This window comes from Zootermopsis nevadensis, unplaced genomic scaffold (assembly GCF_977971745.1).
Source record: "Zootermopsis nevadensis isolate Lab colony 2312 unplaced genomic scaffold, Znev_1.0 Znev_ptg000008l, whole genome shotgun sequence".
NCBI lineage: Eukaryota > Metazoa > Arthropoda > Insecta > Blattodea > Termopsidae > Zootermopsis > Zootermopsis nevadensis.
In genome coordinates this window covers 7,776,992-7,791,951 of record NW_028259140.1, presented here as the reverse complement: position 1 = coordinate 7,791,951, position 14,960 = coordinate 7,776,992, and the positions used below count along the sequence as shown (strand labels likewise).

Here is a 14,960-nt window from a genome sequence, read left to right as displayed (position 1 = left end):
TCCACTTATTTTATGGTTGTATGCAAAGCCTTTGCAAGGATTTCCATTCACGTAAAAGATCTTTCGCATTATAAAGAGCAATTATTATGGAATAACACAAACACTGCTCACATCATTTGACATTTTAATTTCGAGTCTGGTCGCTTCCATTGCCAGAGAGATCCGAATGTCTCAACACCTAGAATAAGTTATCACTTCATTTTACACTTTCTAAACGAAGAATTTAAAATATATTGGAATTAATCACTAAAATCACACACTAAATCCCACAGCATAATGCTGTATTTCAGATCTCCATTTGGCCTGTCTCAAACAGCCGCAGATCACTAAGTACGTTTCCATTTGGCCTGGTCGGCGGTGGCAGTGGCGGTAGAGGGTGGTTATGGCCGTAGATCCTCTGTAACCTCTGAAGGCTATTGGAGGAGACAGTGCGCTCCAGGATCTCGCCCCAGTATTTCTCGCTGAGTCCCTCTAGGTCGCTCTTGGAGCCGGAAGGCAACGGGTTTGCTGCGGGCTGAGTGGCGTCACTGCTGTTCGCGACACAGCAGTGGGCCTTCGCGTTCGGCGTCTCCTGACGCCGACACAGCACCTAGAACCGCAACACGTCCACAGTCATGACAACACTCAAAATTAGGTCTGCATTTGAAGTGCGTTCAAAGTGCGAAATGGACACCATCTACCATGCTTTTGAGTGCAATATCTGATATTTCACACACGCTCTCGCGACTTCTGTTGACTGATATTTGATTTTCGGAATGGAATGTGTTGACGTCACAGCTGCAGTTACATTACATCCCTTCGTTTTTTATTTATTTAATTTTCTCTCTCCTTCGATATTTTATTTGTTTCTCTTTTAATTATTTCTTTGTTTATTTTTCTTCTTCATTGTTTTTGTTTCTTCATTCCTCTTTCTCATTCTCATTTCTTCTTATTTCTTATTTATATTCGATCCTTCCTCGCCTCAACTTATGACGCTACTGACTACGTAGCAGAGCTGAATGAAAAGTCTCGGATGAGACCTCCATGTGAGCTATCTTGCGTCGATCGTAATGCCAATGAGGCCTGCAACTCAACACGGACTTCGTGCCACGGTCAGAGCTCCAAACACGACATTGACAGATTTTGTTTGTTTCAATTTAGAGATGGGAGAGAAATACTCCAGACTTCATCCAGTCTTGAATTCGAAGTCTTTCGATAAGAGAACCTAGTGCTTTGACCCAAAAACCATTAAGTGGTACGTACCGATACGATCCAGCAAAACTCATTATTGCTGCAGCCACTTCAACGTTTATAAAACATTACTGTTCTTACGGAGATACGTATATTTGAATAGCAGGCCTACAGTGTAAACCACGTGATTGATAAATACACCACCAGAACCTCACTAATCGTTTAGTCAAACTGAAATTGTAATCTTACTCCACCGTCCAGATGAGTTACTACATGCCTATACTAAACTGAAACCCTTAATGAACATGTATTTTCAAGAGTTTCACTTTGAATAAAAAATATTTCTTGGTATTATTGCTTCTCATTAAGTTCCTTCATTCTTAAGGACTTGTTCACTTGTATGCTGTATGAAGTAACCATTAATCATTCTATTTCATGAACCATATCTTATCGCTTACGCGACATGCTGGTGTAAAAATGAAATTATGCTGCGACCATCAAGAAGGGCAACGAAATATGTTATGAAAGTAAAATATATATGCCCATAAACTGATATTATTTGCATACAGTCGAGGGGGAAGCATCATAATTTGAATTTAAGCTTCCTTAGATTTTTTGTGGAGTTAGCCCACTGTTACATTAAACATTCAATTCAGACTTTCCCATCCTTGTAGTTTAATAAAGTTAAAAGAACGAAAGTATATCAAAAATTATTTGAGGAAGAAAGTTTATTCATCACTCCGGGAAATTGACTAATTCTTTCTTCCCGCTATTTGTCTCCAAAAAAATATCTACCCACAATTCCATGCAGCGTTACATCCCATAAGAACATCGACATTTTCACCCCTGTGACCTCAGATCTCTAATATTTAAGCCGTCTAAATTTGTACAATCTTAACACGTCTTTAAAACTTAATTTCCGCTTTCTAGATTGAATGGGCAGTTCTGCTATTTTACACATAAATATTGTTAACATAAAATTGTGTGACTTATTTTATAACATTTCAATTTTGTTTCATTATTTACTTTCCGCTTTGATGTTCTGTTTATCGTCCCACATAATCTTATCCCTTGACAACGACAAGCTTAACTGTTCGCAATTAAGTTCACGAATCCGATTCCTTAAGAAGGTCTTACTGTTCTTCATTAAGTAACAATCCGCGAAGACGTAGTGGGCTAGAGATGTAGCTTCAAGAATTCTAAACCTAGATGTCAGAGGGAGGTGAGTTGCCAGCCTGAGGTTCCGGCTACTTTAACCTCAGTGAGGAAGCCACTAACACCTTTCGTTAGCAGACTGGGCGAGACCCAGAACTGGTCTGGACACAGTAGTGGCAAAGAGATAAAAACCTTCCTGCCAGGAACTGACCCACGGTCTAATTAGAAGGCAGCCTCTTTACCCTGTAAGCTACCCAGGCCTGTGATTATAATGGTCTTTGTCAATTACCAGCCTGCCTACTTCCTGTTTGCCTACTCTGGAGTTCCCACGGACATGTGCTATGGAATAATAAAGAAAATCTTTTATTTATTTTTCTGACGGATAATGAATATTCATCAAATCAGAAAATAACATCAAACAGCCATGAGGTGTTTCATTAAACGAGATAAAAGGCAGGTTGATTTTAATACTAGTGACAGTGCATTAGACACGCCAGATCACATCCGTTGATGTTTAATCTAGTGGCTGCACAGAACGCGGAAAAGGACGTTTATGAATTACGCAGTACTAATGATCATCATCATGGCTACACATTGGAATTCCAGTAGAAACTTCGTGACTAATGAAAAGGTTACCAGACCTCGTATTAATCAACTCTGCTCCATTTTAATAAGCGAAACACGTTCCAGTACCGCCTTAAGATGCAGTGCAGAAACCGACCTGCTGGTGTTTGTGGCTCCAGCTAACCTTCCCTTCTTAGCTAAGAAGGACTCTAGGCAGTAGGACGTGTAGGATACGTTATTACGAAGCTCACCTCCCATTTTCAAAGCAGAGCCATGGCGTGTCAAAGCATCTCAGTGACGTCGATGAAGCAACAACTGAGAGAACCGCCTATGTTTAATCTTAATTCCAGTGTTTCGTGTAATGATATTTAAGGTCTTAACGTATCAACCTAAAACATATTAAGTATTTCGTTTAAAAAAATATTAATATTATAAACAATTGTTCTAGTTGTATAGTCTTCTTCTGGCATAAATATAATAGACCTTGCGGCCATTTCCAATTCAGAATTATGAATAATACTACACGTTTGGTGGGACCACTTGGACGCTATGGTCCGCCAGCCCGCCTCAAGGCCCCTGCGAGCATAGAACACCACACGCCTTGAACGGGGCTGAATCCACAAGCCCAACAATCGAGCGGTCAGCAGCCACTGTGACTGGTCAGTTGTTACAGTCATATATATTTAGACATACGTAAATGGGCTAAGTGTCCTAAAATAACCGAATTTACAACTGCATCAACTTGGACTACTATACTACTCGAAATCATACTAATACTGGGAGTCGGGTGTTATTTTGAATACTCATTAATTCAAGGGGCTTCTTAAGGCTTTATTTCGCCTCTGTAAATTTCTATGGCACGTTGTATGTAAATGAAGTTGAGAGGAACCTAAGAATCGCATTGTGTACTGAGCATTCAGAGACACCTAGCAACCTGGAGCTTAAATCATTTCTAAGCAACTGACGGGAGCAAGGAACAAGTGAATAACGTAGACCGTACTGAAAGCACAGTAGTTATTTAGTGCTCTTTCAGTTGGAGAAAACATTAAAACAAAGTCTGAGGCGACTATTCAAATGCGCACTTGCTAAATAAACAAAGCTCCACCTATGCGATCAAAGAGAGGAAAACAATGGCGGTAATATTGTACTGGAATTTCGGTGGCTAATAAACTGTGCGAGATCTGAGTACAAAGCGAAAGGGATCTTGTTGCCGTTTAATTTCAGCATTTAAATTGTGCTCCAAAGCGAAGTGTCAAATATTTGACTACCGGCCGTTAATGGGACGCACCTGTAAAAAACGCGTAATTAAACTTCTCGATGGAAGAAGGACATATCTCGCTACACATAGCGAGAAATTTTATACTTCAGAATGGCGTACGCCTAATTTTTACAAATTCTAATAACTATTGAATAACAAGCTCTGGGAAGAATCTTTCACTTGCTGAAACCAGTCGTTACTGGCTACGAGCTGGGCGACTGGAGTTCGATTCCTCGCAGATAAAATGTTCTTCTTCGCCACCACGTCTACGTGAGTGGATTTCAAAATCCGTTTTTGGCCCGAGGGAAGAAAAAAGTTTGGACCACCCTGCTTTAGACTACGTATTCTAGAGGTATCCGACTCAAGACTTTCGCCAGACTTTCTTACACTGTGGCTCGGATTTACATGATTCTCTAGAGAGAACGTTCAGCAGCTAAGGGGCAGATTTAGTTAAATTTGGTTATGTTGGATTAAGACAGGTGAGGTTAGTGACGCGCAGGTGCAGTGGAACACAAGTCGAACAGCAGATTTAGACCTGTACGTTTATTATAAGCACAGAAACAAAGATCGTGCGTGAACCGACACTGTAAGCAGTATCACTTACCTTGGACAGCAGTAATTCCTTGGTGACCCTGCGGAAGTGATTGTTTAGCAGCCAATACAAGAAGGGGTTCCAGAAGCTGTTACTAAGGGCCAGCCACGTGATCAAAAAGTCCATGAACTGGGGTACCTGGGCGAGGAACAAACAATTATAAGCAGAGAAGGATTTGAGGTTTTCACAGCGGTGAGTATGAAGATTTCTGTCTTCTGGGTTGTTGCGCTGTGTAGTATGGTGGATGGTTACCAACGTTTCAGAGGTCACACTGCCTCCGTCATCAGGAAGATTCTTAGTATGACCTCTGAAACGTTGGCAACCATCCACCATACTACACAGCGCAACAACCCAGAAGACGGAAATCTTCATATTCTATTAATTATTTTAAGATTTCGGGTTTCCACTGTGACGATTATGAAGGTGTCTGCCTTCTAGGATGTTGAGCGGTGTACTCTGTTAGAAGTAAGATTTAAGGTTTTCACAGCGATGAGTATGAAGATTTCCGTCTTCTGGGTTGTTGCGCTGTGTAGTCTGGTCGATGTTAACCAACGTTTCAGAGGTCATACTGCCTCCGGCATAAGCGCAACAACCCAGAAGACAGAAATCTTCATACTCATCGCCCTGATGACGGAGGCAGTATGACCTCTGAAACGTTGGTTAACATCGACCAGACTACACAGCGCAACAACCCAGAAGACAGAAATCTTCATACTCATCGCCCTGATGACGGAGGCAGTATGACCTCTGAAACGTTGGTAAACATCGACCAGACTACACAGCGCAACAACCCAGAAGACAGAAATCTTCATACTCATCGCCCTGATGACGGAGGCAGTATGACCTCTGAAACGTTGGTTAACATCGACCAGACTACACAGCGCAACAACCCAGAAGACAGAAATCTTCATTTTTAATAATGTTTTAAAATATACTGATCTACGGATCACTACAAATACAGGATACTGGAGCGCAGAGGTAAAGATACAAGGATTATATGCCGTGTCGTGAGTAGTAAGTAGCTCATTTCAAGATCCTTCTACTTTATCATCGGTTAAACTAACATAAGACCCTTAAAATAATCCAAACCGAACCAATATCAAAACAGGCAGATAAAATTTATTTTATATCTAATTACGCAACTAACAAACTATGTGGCAGCAAAACTCAAAAGCTTAACACTTGAAACCAAGTCACGCCAACGGACGTGCTGCCGAGTCAGTTTCGTCCAATTCCCCCCACCTTCACAGAGCACCTTTTAACGAACCATCGAACCATCTCTGAGTGGTTCCTCCCCAACTCAGTCTTCGTCAGATGTGCACTATATAATACTTTAGGCCTACCATACGATACTCGGTTTTATCTAAATCGGACAGGCAGTTTTGGTCTTAAATCTAAATATTTTTTGGGGTGGTACGTTATATTAAAGTGGATATTGTTCATGATCTCGATTTTTTGCGCACACAGCGTTCTCGAAAATGGTTGTTTCGTCATCAGATAAGGAGGGTTTCTATTCGATTGGGCCAGAGATCGAAACTTGCTGGGCCTCAGGGACCCAACCGAGTAGGAACCTTTCCCTCCCATCGCCCTGTACCCCGTACTTCGCACACCCTTTTAGTTGATGAACGAAACAGATTCAATTTTCGGATAGATTTTTTTAAGGACAAACTAGAAGATGGATATCGATAGTCTGGGTCTTGTAATATGATTACAGACGGAAGAACATGATGAGATTAATGTTTCTTTGGCAGGAGGGAGGATTTTATTTTGAGAACGTAATGGGCTGCACTGGCAAGGCCTTTTCCGGTGGTTTAGTGTTTGCTGTGTTGAGCATTCGGGTTGTACTTTATAACACAACTAAAGGCTCACCTTTACGCCTCTTCCTTCTTTACCTTGGTTCCTGTACAGGCTGCCACGACTTCCTGGATAGTCCACGGTGTGACCATGACAATAAAGCCCAGAGACATCGCCGCCATCGTCCTTGAGGCGTTTGTGCTTAGTCGCCTCTCCTGAGCAACCAGCTGTAAGCAAAAAATCGGTCAAGAAAAGCCTTTATACCAAAGGCAGGAGAAGAATAAATCTAGAATTTATTAAAGTGATTGATAAGGGTGTTTACAATCTGTTAACAAAGGCCATGTAAGTGTTAAAGTGTTTCTGGGACACCCAAGTATAGACATTCTTCTGAAACATCCAAGTGTTATATTTTATACATTCCACATTTTGTTTCATAATACAGACTTAGTAACTGCGGATTAAATACGTGTATTTTTCAAAACTAACCAATAAACAATCGAAAATCTCTAATAAGATAAGCGGCTTGGGTAATATGGTTACGATTATAATTAACAAACGTCAGAAGAAAAATTATTACCATAATTTTGCCCCTTTCCAATATTGTAGCGTAGTACAGGGAGGTGGGATGTAAACCTGAACTTCTGGCCAACATGTAAATGTTAAGGACTTGCTGCAGGGACCAAAGTAAACTACAAAGAATCCCATGGCCGAGAATCGAACAGTAGACTTCCAAAAGAAGCATCTGGAAGGAAACAGGGGCGTTCTGGATCACTACGGAGGTGTTAAACCCGCGCGCAGGAAGAAATGGTTCCGTTTTATTGTGATGTGGGTTCACACAATGGAAATCTTATCTGTGACGCTCCATCAGTCACCAATCAACCGTGGAACTGGCCGACACGCTGGCGTCGCCCTCAATGACGCACTGCGTCGCGACGCTAGTTGAGATGACGCGCAGCATAGAAGTGGCCAAACTGATACCGATAACATATTTGCAACAATTTATCGAAGTAGAGTCACAAGATACAGATTGATTATCGACAGAATTAACGAAACAGTTGCCATACTATACTGAAAAGACCGAAAAATTCAACAGATGATAAAACTAATAACTTTTTCAGTAGTTATATATACACTGAAAAGTTTTTTTTCAAAGAAGTTAAATAGATGAACGACTTTCATACAGATCTTTATACCAAAAACCTAAAGGGAATGCATAGCTTACGCGAGTAGTATAATATTAAAATGTATATTAACCAAGATATTAGGATTTAGACTGGATTAATCAGACTTACGATAAGGTAGAGTGGCGGAATCTTACAAACACGACAGTGAATCTTCTGGATGCATGCGGGGAAGATAATTTTTTATCGGCTGAGTGCCTATAAGCATCTCAATAAAAACTCTGCTCCATACAATCAGTTTGTTCCACACACTCACAAGAATGCCTCCACAAACGCGGCACAGTTCAGAATCCACCTAAGGCTCGTAATATTTATTACCATGTGTAGCCTAGAAATAAAAAACATGGTGAGATTTCAGATTCTCACAGCGGCGAGTATAAAAATTCCATCTTCTGTGTTACTGCGCCATGTAGTTTGGTAAAAGTTTACTGACGTTTCAGAGGTCCTTGCTGCCTCCAAAATCCCCCAATGATGGAGGTAGAAAGCGCTTCTGAAACATATGGAAACTTCTACCAAATCACACAAAAGGCGCCAACAACCCAGAAGAAAGAAAATCATCTTCTGAGCAAAAAAACTGCTGTTACACAAAGTTACTTGTATTCTTGTTAAATCTGTTAACAAAGTGTCCCTCTCTAATTAAGAAAGTAATACCGCTGAAGTTCCTCTTATAGTTCTTAGGCATCATTATGCTTAAGCGCGCAAGAGCGGCAGTTGTCCCATGCCACTTACAAAGCGTTTGATATTACCCTCTTTTACACATTTTACAGAAATCGATCATCGATAAAAACACCCTCAGAGACACATCAAACGTCCCGGCAGAGTGGCTAACACTCCCGCTCTGTATTTAAGAGATCCCGGGTTTAAATCTCAGCCCGGAGTTCGGCCAACCTACGTGAGATTTTTCGTGGGTTTTCTCAATTCCTCTCAAGCATATTCCGGGACAGTATACGAAATTATGCCATAATCGCTTCATCCACATCCTCTTCAATAATTTATCATTCAGTCACCCAACGTTATACAGTCTCTCAACTAATAGTGTCGTTAAATAAACAACAAATATAAATACAAAAACCAGTTATTCTCCTATTTGTCTACTGCCTACAAGAGTTATCCATCTTTCTTCGAACATTCATTCTACCTCCTTTGAGTCTGTCTCGAGATATACTGATATTTCTCAGAAGTTCGCTACTCTGAACAATATATTCGCCACCAATTCACCTTGCCTTCTTGTCATATAATCATTTATCTATCCATTAAACGCTGACGTCTCTATTCGCCTTTTACGCCAGTTTCTTTCTAGTTTTACAGACTATTCTGCTGTTCGATCCATACTTCAGTTTCCTCTATTAATATTACGCGTACATTCTTTTAGGACAAATTGACTGCCTCTATGGCGCAACAGCCCGAAGCCGAGCCTTGGCCTCCTCCCACATGGGAGATTTTCACGACAAATTAACGACATTAAATCCTTCGGCTGAAACATAACAAACCCTGTATGATTTGAAGTTTTCACAGCGGTGAGTATGAAATCTTCATACTCACCGCTGTGTGACAAGTTGTATGCTTAACTAGAGAGAATATTATGGCTGCCGGTGGATTTAAAAAGAGTTCTTGACGTTTATTCGACATTCTCACTTCGTTTCTTATCTTGGCTTTGCATTATTCACGCGGCGCTACTACGTTACATCTTTAAGTGACGTAACTAAATAAATGTCCTCTCAATTGGCCGAGAAGTTCTAAAAGCTTCGACAATCTGATTACGCGGCACGGAGTAAAGCATTGACGTAATGTTTGGTCTTAGTGAGCTTTTAGATAAAGAAGTCAACGAACCACAGCACTCAAGAAAAAGGACAGAAATGTATTTTAACTGTCTTTTTACAGCCATGAGGCCATCGTACTTTATTTACGGTTTCTAAACTATTAGGAATCACTTTAACAGAATCATATAACATGATTAATTATCTCTTCATTTATGGGCGTAATTAATAACTAATTTGATAGTAAATTATCCTAGAGTAGTCGATAATTATTTTATCAAGATATTTTAATGGATAACGATTCCGAGGGTTAATCATCTTAATTATAAAATCCAACAAATGGCGCTATTCTGAGTATTTTTTTATAACCAAAAGGCACAATTTGTCATACAAAACAGATGTGGTAAAATAAAAAAACGATGTCAAATAGTTTCCATTTTCAGTATAATTTTCATAATATTTTCTCAGTGATAAGCAATTTTAATCATATCAGTGCAGTTTATTTTAATAAGAAAAATAACAGGACGATAAACTGGAGCCTTTACTCGTCACAAATAAATTAGTTATTTTCGGAAATGTTCATACTTTCAATTTCCGCTGTTCTCGACCAAACAAATGCATTGGGCACGATGATATTCCAGGTATTCAGACAAAGTTTCCGGGGATATCGACCGACAATTTGCGTCACAACCTTCCCACCTCTGTACAGACAGAGAATAACAGGATACATGAGAAATGCATTTGCGATTTAAATGTGAAGGGTAGACCGTCAAAAATCTATTAAATTCATTCCGGTATCAGTACGTACGACAAAACGATGGAGTACTGATATGACATTACAAACTGCATACAGCATTTGTTGTGTTGACCTACGTCTTCTCTGCATGAAGTCGATGAAGGTAACGCACAATGAGTAAGGCTACATTTAAAGTTCTCACAGCAAAGAGCTGAAGATGTCCATCCTCTGGAATGTTGCTCTGTATAATCTCGCATATACTGACCAGTGTTTCAGAGATTATCTCCCAGATGATAGAAGCAGTAAGCACCTCTGAAACGTCGTTCAGTATATAAAATTAAAAAGTGACTGACCAAGGAGAGAATACAACAATAGAGATAGTTACAGTAGAGCAGAGGACGATAAAAACTCTGTGTTAGGCGAACAATGAGAATTAACGTAAACGTTCAGTTGCAGACACGTGTAGCATTCTAGTTTACATTACGCAGAACTGAGCTTATTTTGAAATATTTTTGAGTAGAAAACAAACAGAACACATATCTGACCTTTCGCGCTACCTACGTGTGAAGCTGAATAATAAATCACAGCCAAATCGATGTTTGCCCTGGCATTCTACTTGCGTTACCTCTCTCCATTGGATCAATACTTGAGTCGGCAGTAAACGAGAAACTTTACTCCGAAGCTTAATGATTCTAATTACATCTGAAATGAAGACGTTAATGATGATCCACACTTTAAAGCAACTTTTTTTGTGGAGGTAACCAATACAGGAGCTGGAAAAGTTTGCTGTGAGTCACTGTAGGAAGAAGAGATGGGATAAGGAAATGATTAAAAGAATAGAGTTCTTTCGTTCAGGAAATTGAACTTGAGAATTCTTGAAGAGAAAAGTTTCGAAAACTTCGCTCCAGGGGTTAGTTGTGTAACTAGATGCATAATGCATACTTAGCAGGCACCAGACTGGTATAAATTACAACGATAACTATCACATCCCGATAAAGGCAAAAGTGTTAAGTAGGGCTGCGAGTCACCTCCAGCATACTCCAGCAACGCATCTCTTCTGTAGGAAGAGTACATCGGAAAACACGAGATAGTGTGGCAACTCGTTTGCTTTCTATCTGTGAGATACACGGTTCGAATTTCGGTGCAAACAATCTCTATTCCCATCAAAACATTCCGTTGTTTCCCTCAGTACTCCAAAGCAAACGCGAGGAACGTAAAGAAAGCCTACATTAGTATACTGGACGCAAAATATCTGCGATCCTGTGCTACGTCACAGTAAGTACTGAAGGGAAAATGGAAACAGCAAAGGGGGAGCACGACGTCTCATGGGCTATCGCTCCCCCCCCCACCCCTTACTCTGGCTGGCTGACCAACAACGTGTGTATTTATAACGGCCAACGAAGCTCGGAGATATCTTGCGTCAAGTTTACAAGCCAATAGTGTTTCCTCTACCTCCCCTTTCAGTCCGTCGTACATAATCATCCTCTTGTCTCATTTGATGCTAAATAACCTCTGCAGCTGATAAAGAGTGTTACGTAACCAAGTAACCAATGGCAGCCGAATTGACGAACGGTTATAGTAAGTAACTATTTTAGTGTACCAAAGCTTCGTATCATTACCATATATAATAGATGGGTAGCATTACGAAGTAAATTATAAATCGACTTGAACACGGCATAGAACTGGTTCAGTTTGCCAAAGTCATATATTTAACAGCGAAGCCAATCGATATGAATTTATGTATCTGTATTGTTCAGTCGTGATATATCGCACTGTTAACATGCCATCTAATAAAAGTTGTTATAAAAAGTTTAGATCTTCGTAAAAATGTGCTATTAGACTAATGCTGAAGTAGTAATACCGTATAATCATAAGGGTTACCCTAAGAACAGTGTAAATTTTGGAAGTAGCCGATGAGAATATCATGGATAACAGACGTTTGAATTAAGACGAGAATTGAGATAATTACATAATGAAGCAGCTTCAATATAATCATTAAATACGTAGTTGTAGACTGGATTAAACTGGCTCAATAGAAAATCCTATGGAAAGATCTTGTATATGGAGTGATGAAGGTTCCGTGGATTTTGTTGAAAATAACTGAAAACATTCCATCCTTCCTTAAGGAATATAGAATGGAAGAAGCCAAGATGTTGGGCAAGAATGCCATGTCACGTGATAGATGTGTGAAACAAAAACAAAAAAGGGAAAAATCATATACCACGACATGACAGAAGGCATGATTGATACAGCAGCGAGGAATATGTTACGCAAAAAAGGGAAATATGACGCTGGAGTTACTCACACTGAGGAAAAACAAGAACAAGATGCTGTTACAGAACAAGAGTACGGACCGAACGACATAAACATGATGTTTCTGTTTCAAATGAGCATCACAACAAAGGAAGAGGAAGATACTTCTTGTAAATAACCAACACTCACTCAGCAGGTAAAAAAAAATTGTCTTTTATTAAACCCAAAGATTCATTACTGTATTCACAATGGCCTATCACTGGGCTCGATCCTGAGACACCTGAATCCAATCCACACCCGCTATATTTTACAGTGTCTTAATATTAATCTGACAACTACGCCAAAACTTCGCAATCGGTACAAACAGAACTTCTTTCCTTTCAGATTTTTTAGACTAAAATTAAGAATGTAATTATATTTTAACACTTTGATTCCGAATCTCGTCAAAATAATATTTAAAGATCCAATCCGTACCTCAAAGGAAACACAAAACTTCACCACAACAAAGATACGGTGGTTAATACTTCTTAATACAGCAGAAGCTGTTTATTCTCAGAATCTCATTAAACCTGTGGACAAAATGCAGAACTACCGATTATTAAAGCAGGTTGTACATAACAAACACTTTTTACCGCTAGCTGAGTTAGAAGGAAAGGCAACTGATAGTCTCATTTGTGAAAGAACAGGTCCAGGTCTTCAGTGAGGCTGCAATGTCCCAGCAAGAAGACAGTGACCGCACCTTAAAAAGTTACCAGAAATTCTGGAAATTTCATTACTGTCAAGAGACTCTGAATAATCTTGTACTAAAATTAGAGATTCAAATTGTTTCTACCCCAAATTCATTTATTCGTTTACGATTTATTTGAAGACAGAATGATTACTGAATAAAGAAATAGAAAGGGTGTGCAGTAACGTGTTATTGGTCTAATTTAACAAACTATCCCGAGATTTGGCCGGTGGGACTGAGTAAAATCAGAAAAGCTCAGTCGTGAAGCCGTAACCTCTTGAACACAGAGCAGGTGAGCTAAGCACTCGACAGCGACGTTCGGTATTTTTGTCTTACGGAAACAAAGAAAGAAGCAATGAAGATAAAGAAACAAGGGGAACAAAAAAGGACATAAACGAGGAATAGCAGAAAGAAACGAGAGACAACGAATCACAAAAGTATTTCTAATACTTGGTCTATCCGACACGGTTGGATAAAGAACTTCTTCAACTGTGGACTCTTGCCATCTAGATTAGCGCTAGTTTGTATCTCGCAAGAAGCCAAAGTGGAACCAAGGAGAAGCAGAACCCAAGCACTGTCGCTTGACTGCAGTTTCAATGTCCTCAACTGGAGCAATATATAACCCAACCACCGCGATGAATCGACCGTTCTCGCTTGTGTCCGGAGATAACGGCACAGCGCAACTAAATCGTTCTGCACATTATCGCCACCAGCGGCAGTCACCAGACTCCTATTTCGTTAAGTAGCCTACATGTCTAGAAGATCCATACCGCGCTCCTGAGTTCGAAACCCTCTCGAGACACACGAATGTCTGTCCTCCTTTCGCTTAATAGTCCTGTAATGGTAGAAGCACTGCTATGATCTGATCACCCATACAAGAAATGGCCTGTCAATGGCCTTCGACCAGAAGAATCCACGTATCTGGTATTCACAAGCCTTAACACCATGTGAGACCAAGACAGCAAATGACAAAAATGCGGTTAAACGGATAGAATGCCTTTTACTACTTATATTGTTTATAAACTTGATTCAAAATGCACGTAAAAATTAATTTAACATCCATGTAGTTACTATTATTAAGTAATAGTTTATTAATATAGTCCACATAACAAATAAGGAGTTCATTCAGAATAACGTTCATTTTAAAACAAACACGACGAAGACCTGCTTATTTTACTTATTATTCAATAATATTAATATTTAATATGTTCTCCTGAAAAGTAAACACAAGCCCTCATTAACAGATTACAGAAATGTGCCTGTCTTTAGAGTAAAACAGTCTGCAAAATTTTCATGCCTAAGGCAACAGACCTCGTAACACACGCAACCAGGAGAGCCAACCTACTGGCCTCTAAGCTTGGCCAACTTCATCCTGTAACGTAAACACAACAGACGATTTTTGGTTTAATTTTACTCGTCGTATAAGCAGCAGAAACTAATTTCAGTGAGAATATCTCAGTTTTTAACAAAACAATTATTTAGTAAGTACTACTTCCAGTTTCTCATACTGTATTAATTCCAAAACGCGTTCACAAGAAAAACAAATCGTGTCTCTAAATAACACTTCTTTTTAAAGATATACGTAAATTAGTAATTTGTTCCATCTGCTGCAGATTGCGTCCTTGTTGACAGAGACAATTATGCCAAGGCCCGCCATCGTTGCGAAACTTAATTACGCCAATTCCAATCGGTTCCACGGGAAACATCTGCAGACTACAGATTTTTATGAGAAAATAAAAAAGAGAAATCTCGAATTTCTTGAGAGAAACGTTT

At 39.7% G+C, this 14,960-nt stretch overlaps 1 protein-coding gene across 4 annotated transcripts in view; it reads right to left on the bottom strand.

Moving 5' to 3' along the window:
• Positions 1–14,960, bottom strand: part of LOC110835577 (trace amine-associated receptor 8c) — a 121,932-nt gene that overhangs the window by 33,343 nt on the left and 73,629 nt on the right. For 3 of the 4 annotated variants that reach the window (XM_022075919.2, XM_022075920.2, XM_022075921.2), the window contains exons 6-8: positions 6,632–6,760; positions 4,752–4,877; positions 107–589 (exon numbers count right to left, since the gene is read on the bottom strand). In XM_022075919.2, coding sequence (XP_021931611.1) covers positions 287–589; positions 4,752–4,877; positions 6,632–6,760 — 558 coding nt within the window. In that variant the 3' untranslated portion in view covers positions 107–286. Of the gene's footprint in view, positions 1–106; positions 590–4,751; positions 4,878–6,631; positions 6,761–14,960 lie in introns of those variants that run through there. The other variant, XM_087344964.1, reaches the window with a different exon arrangement.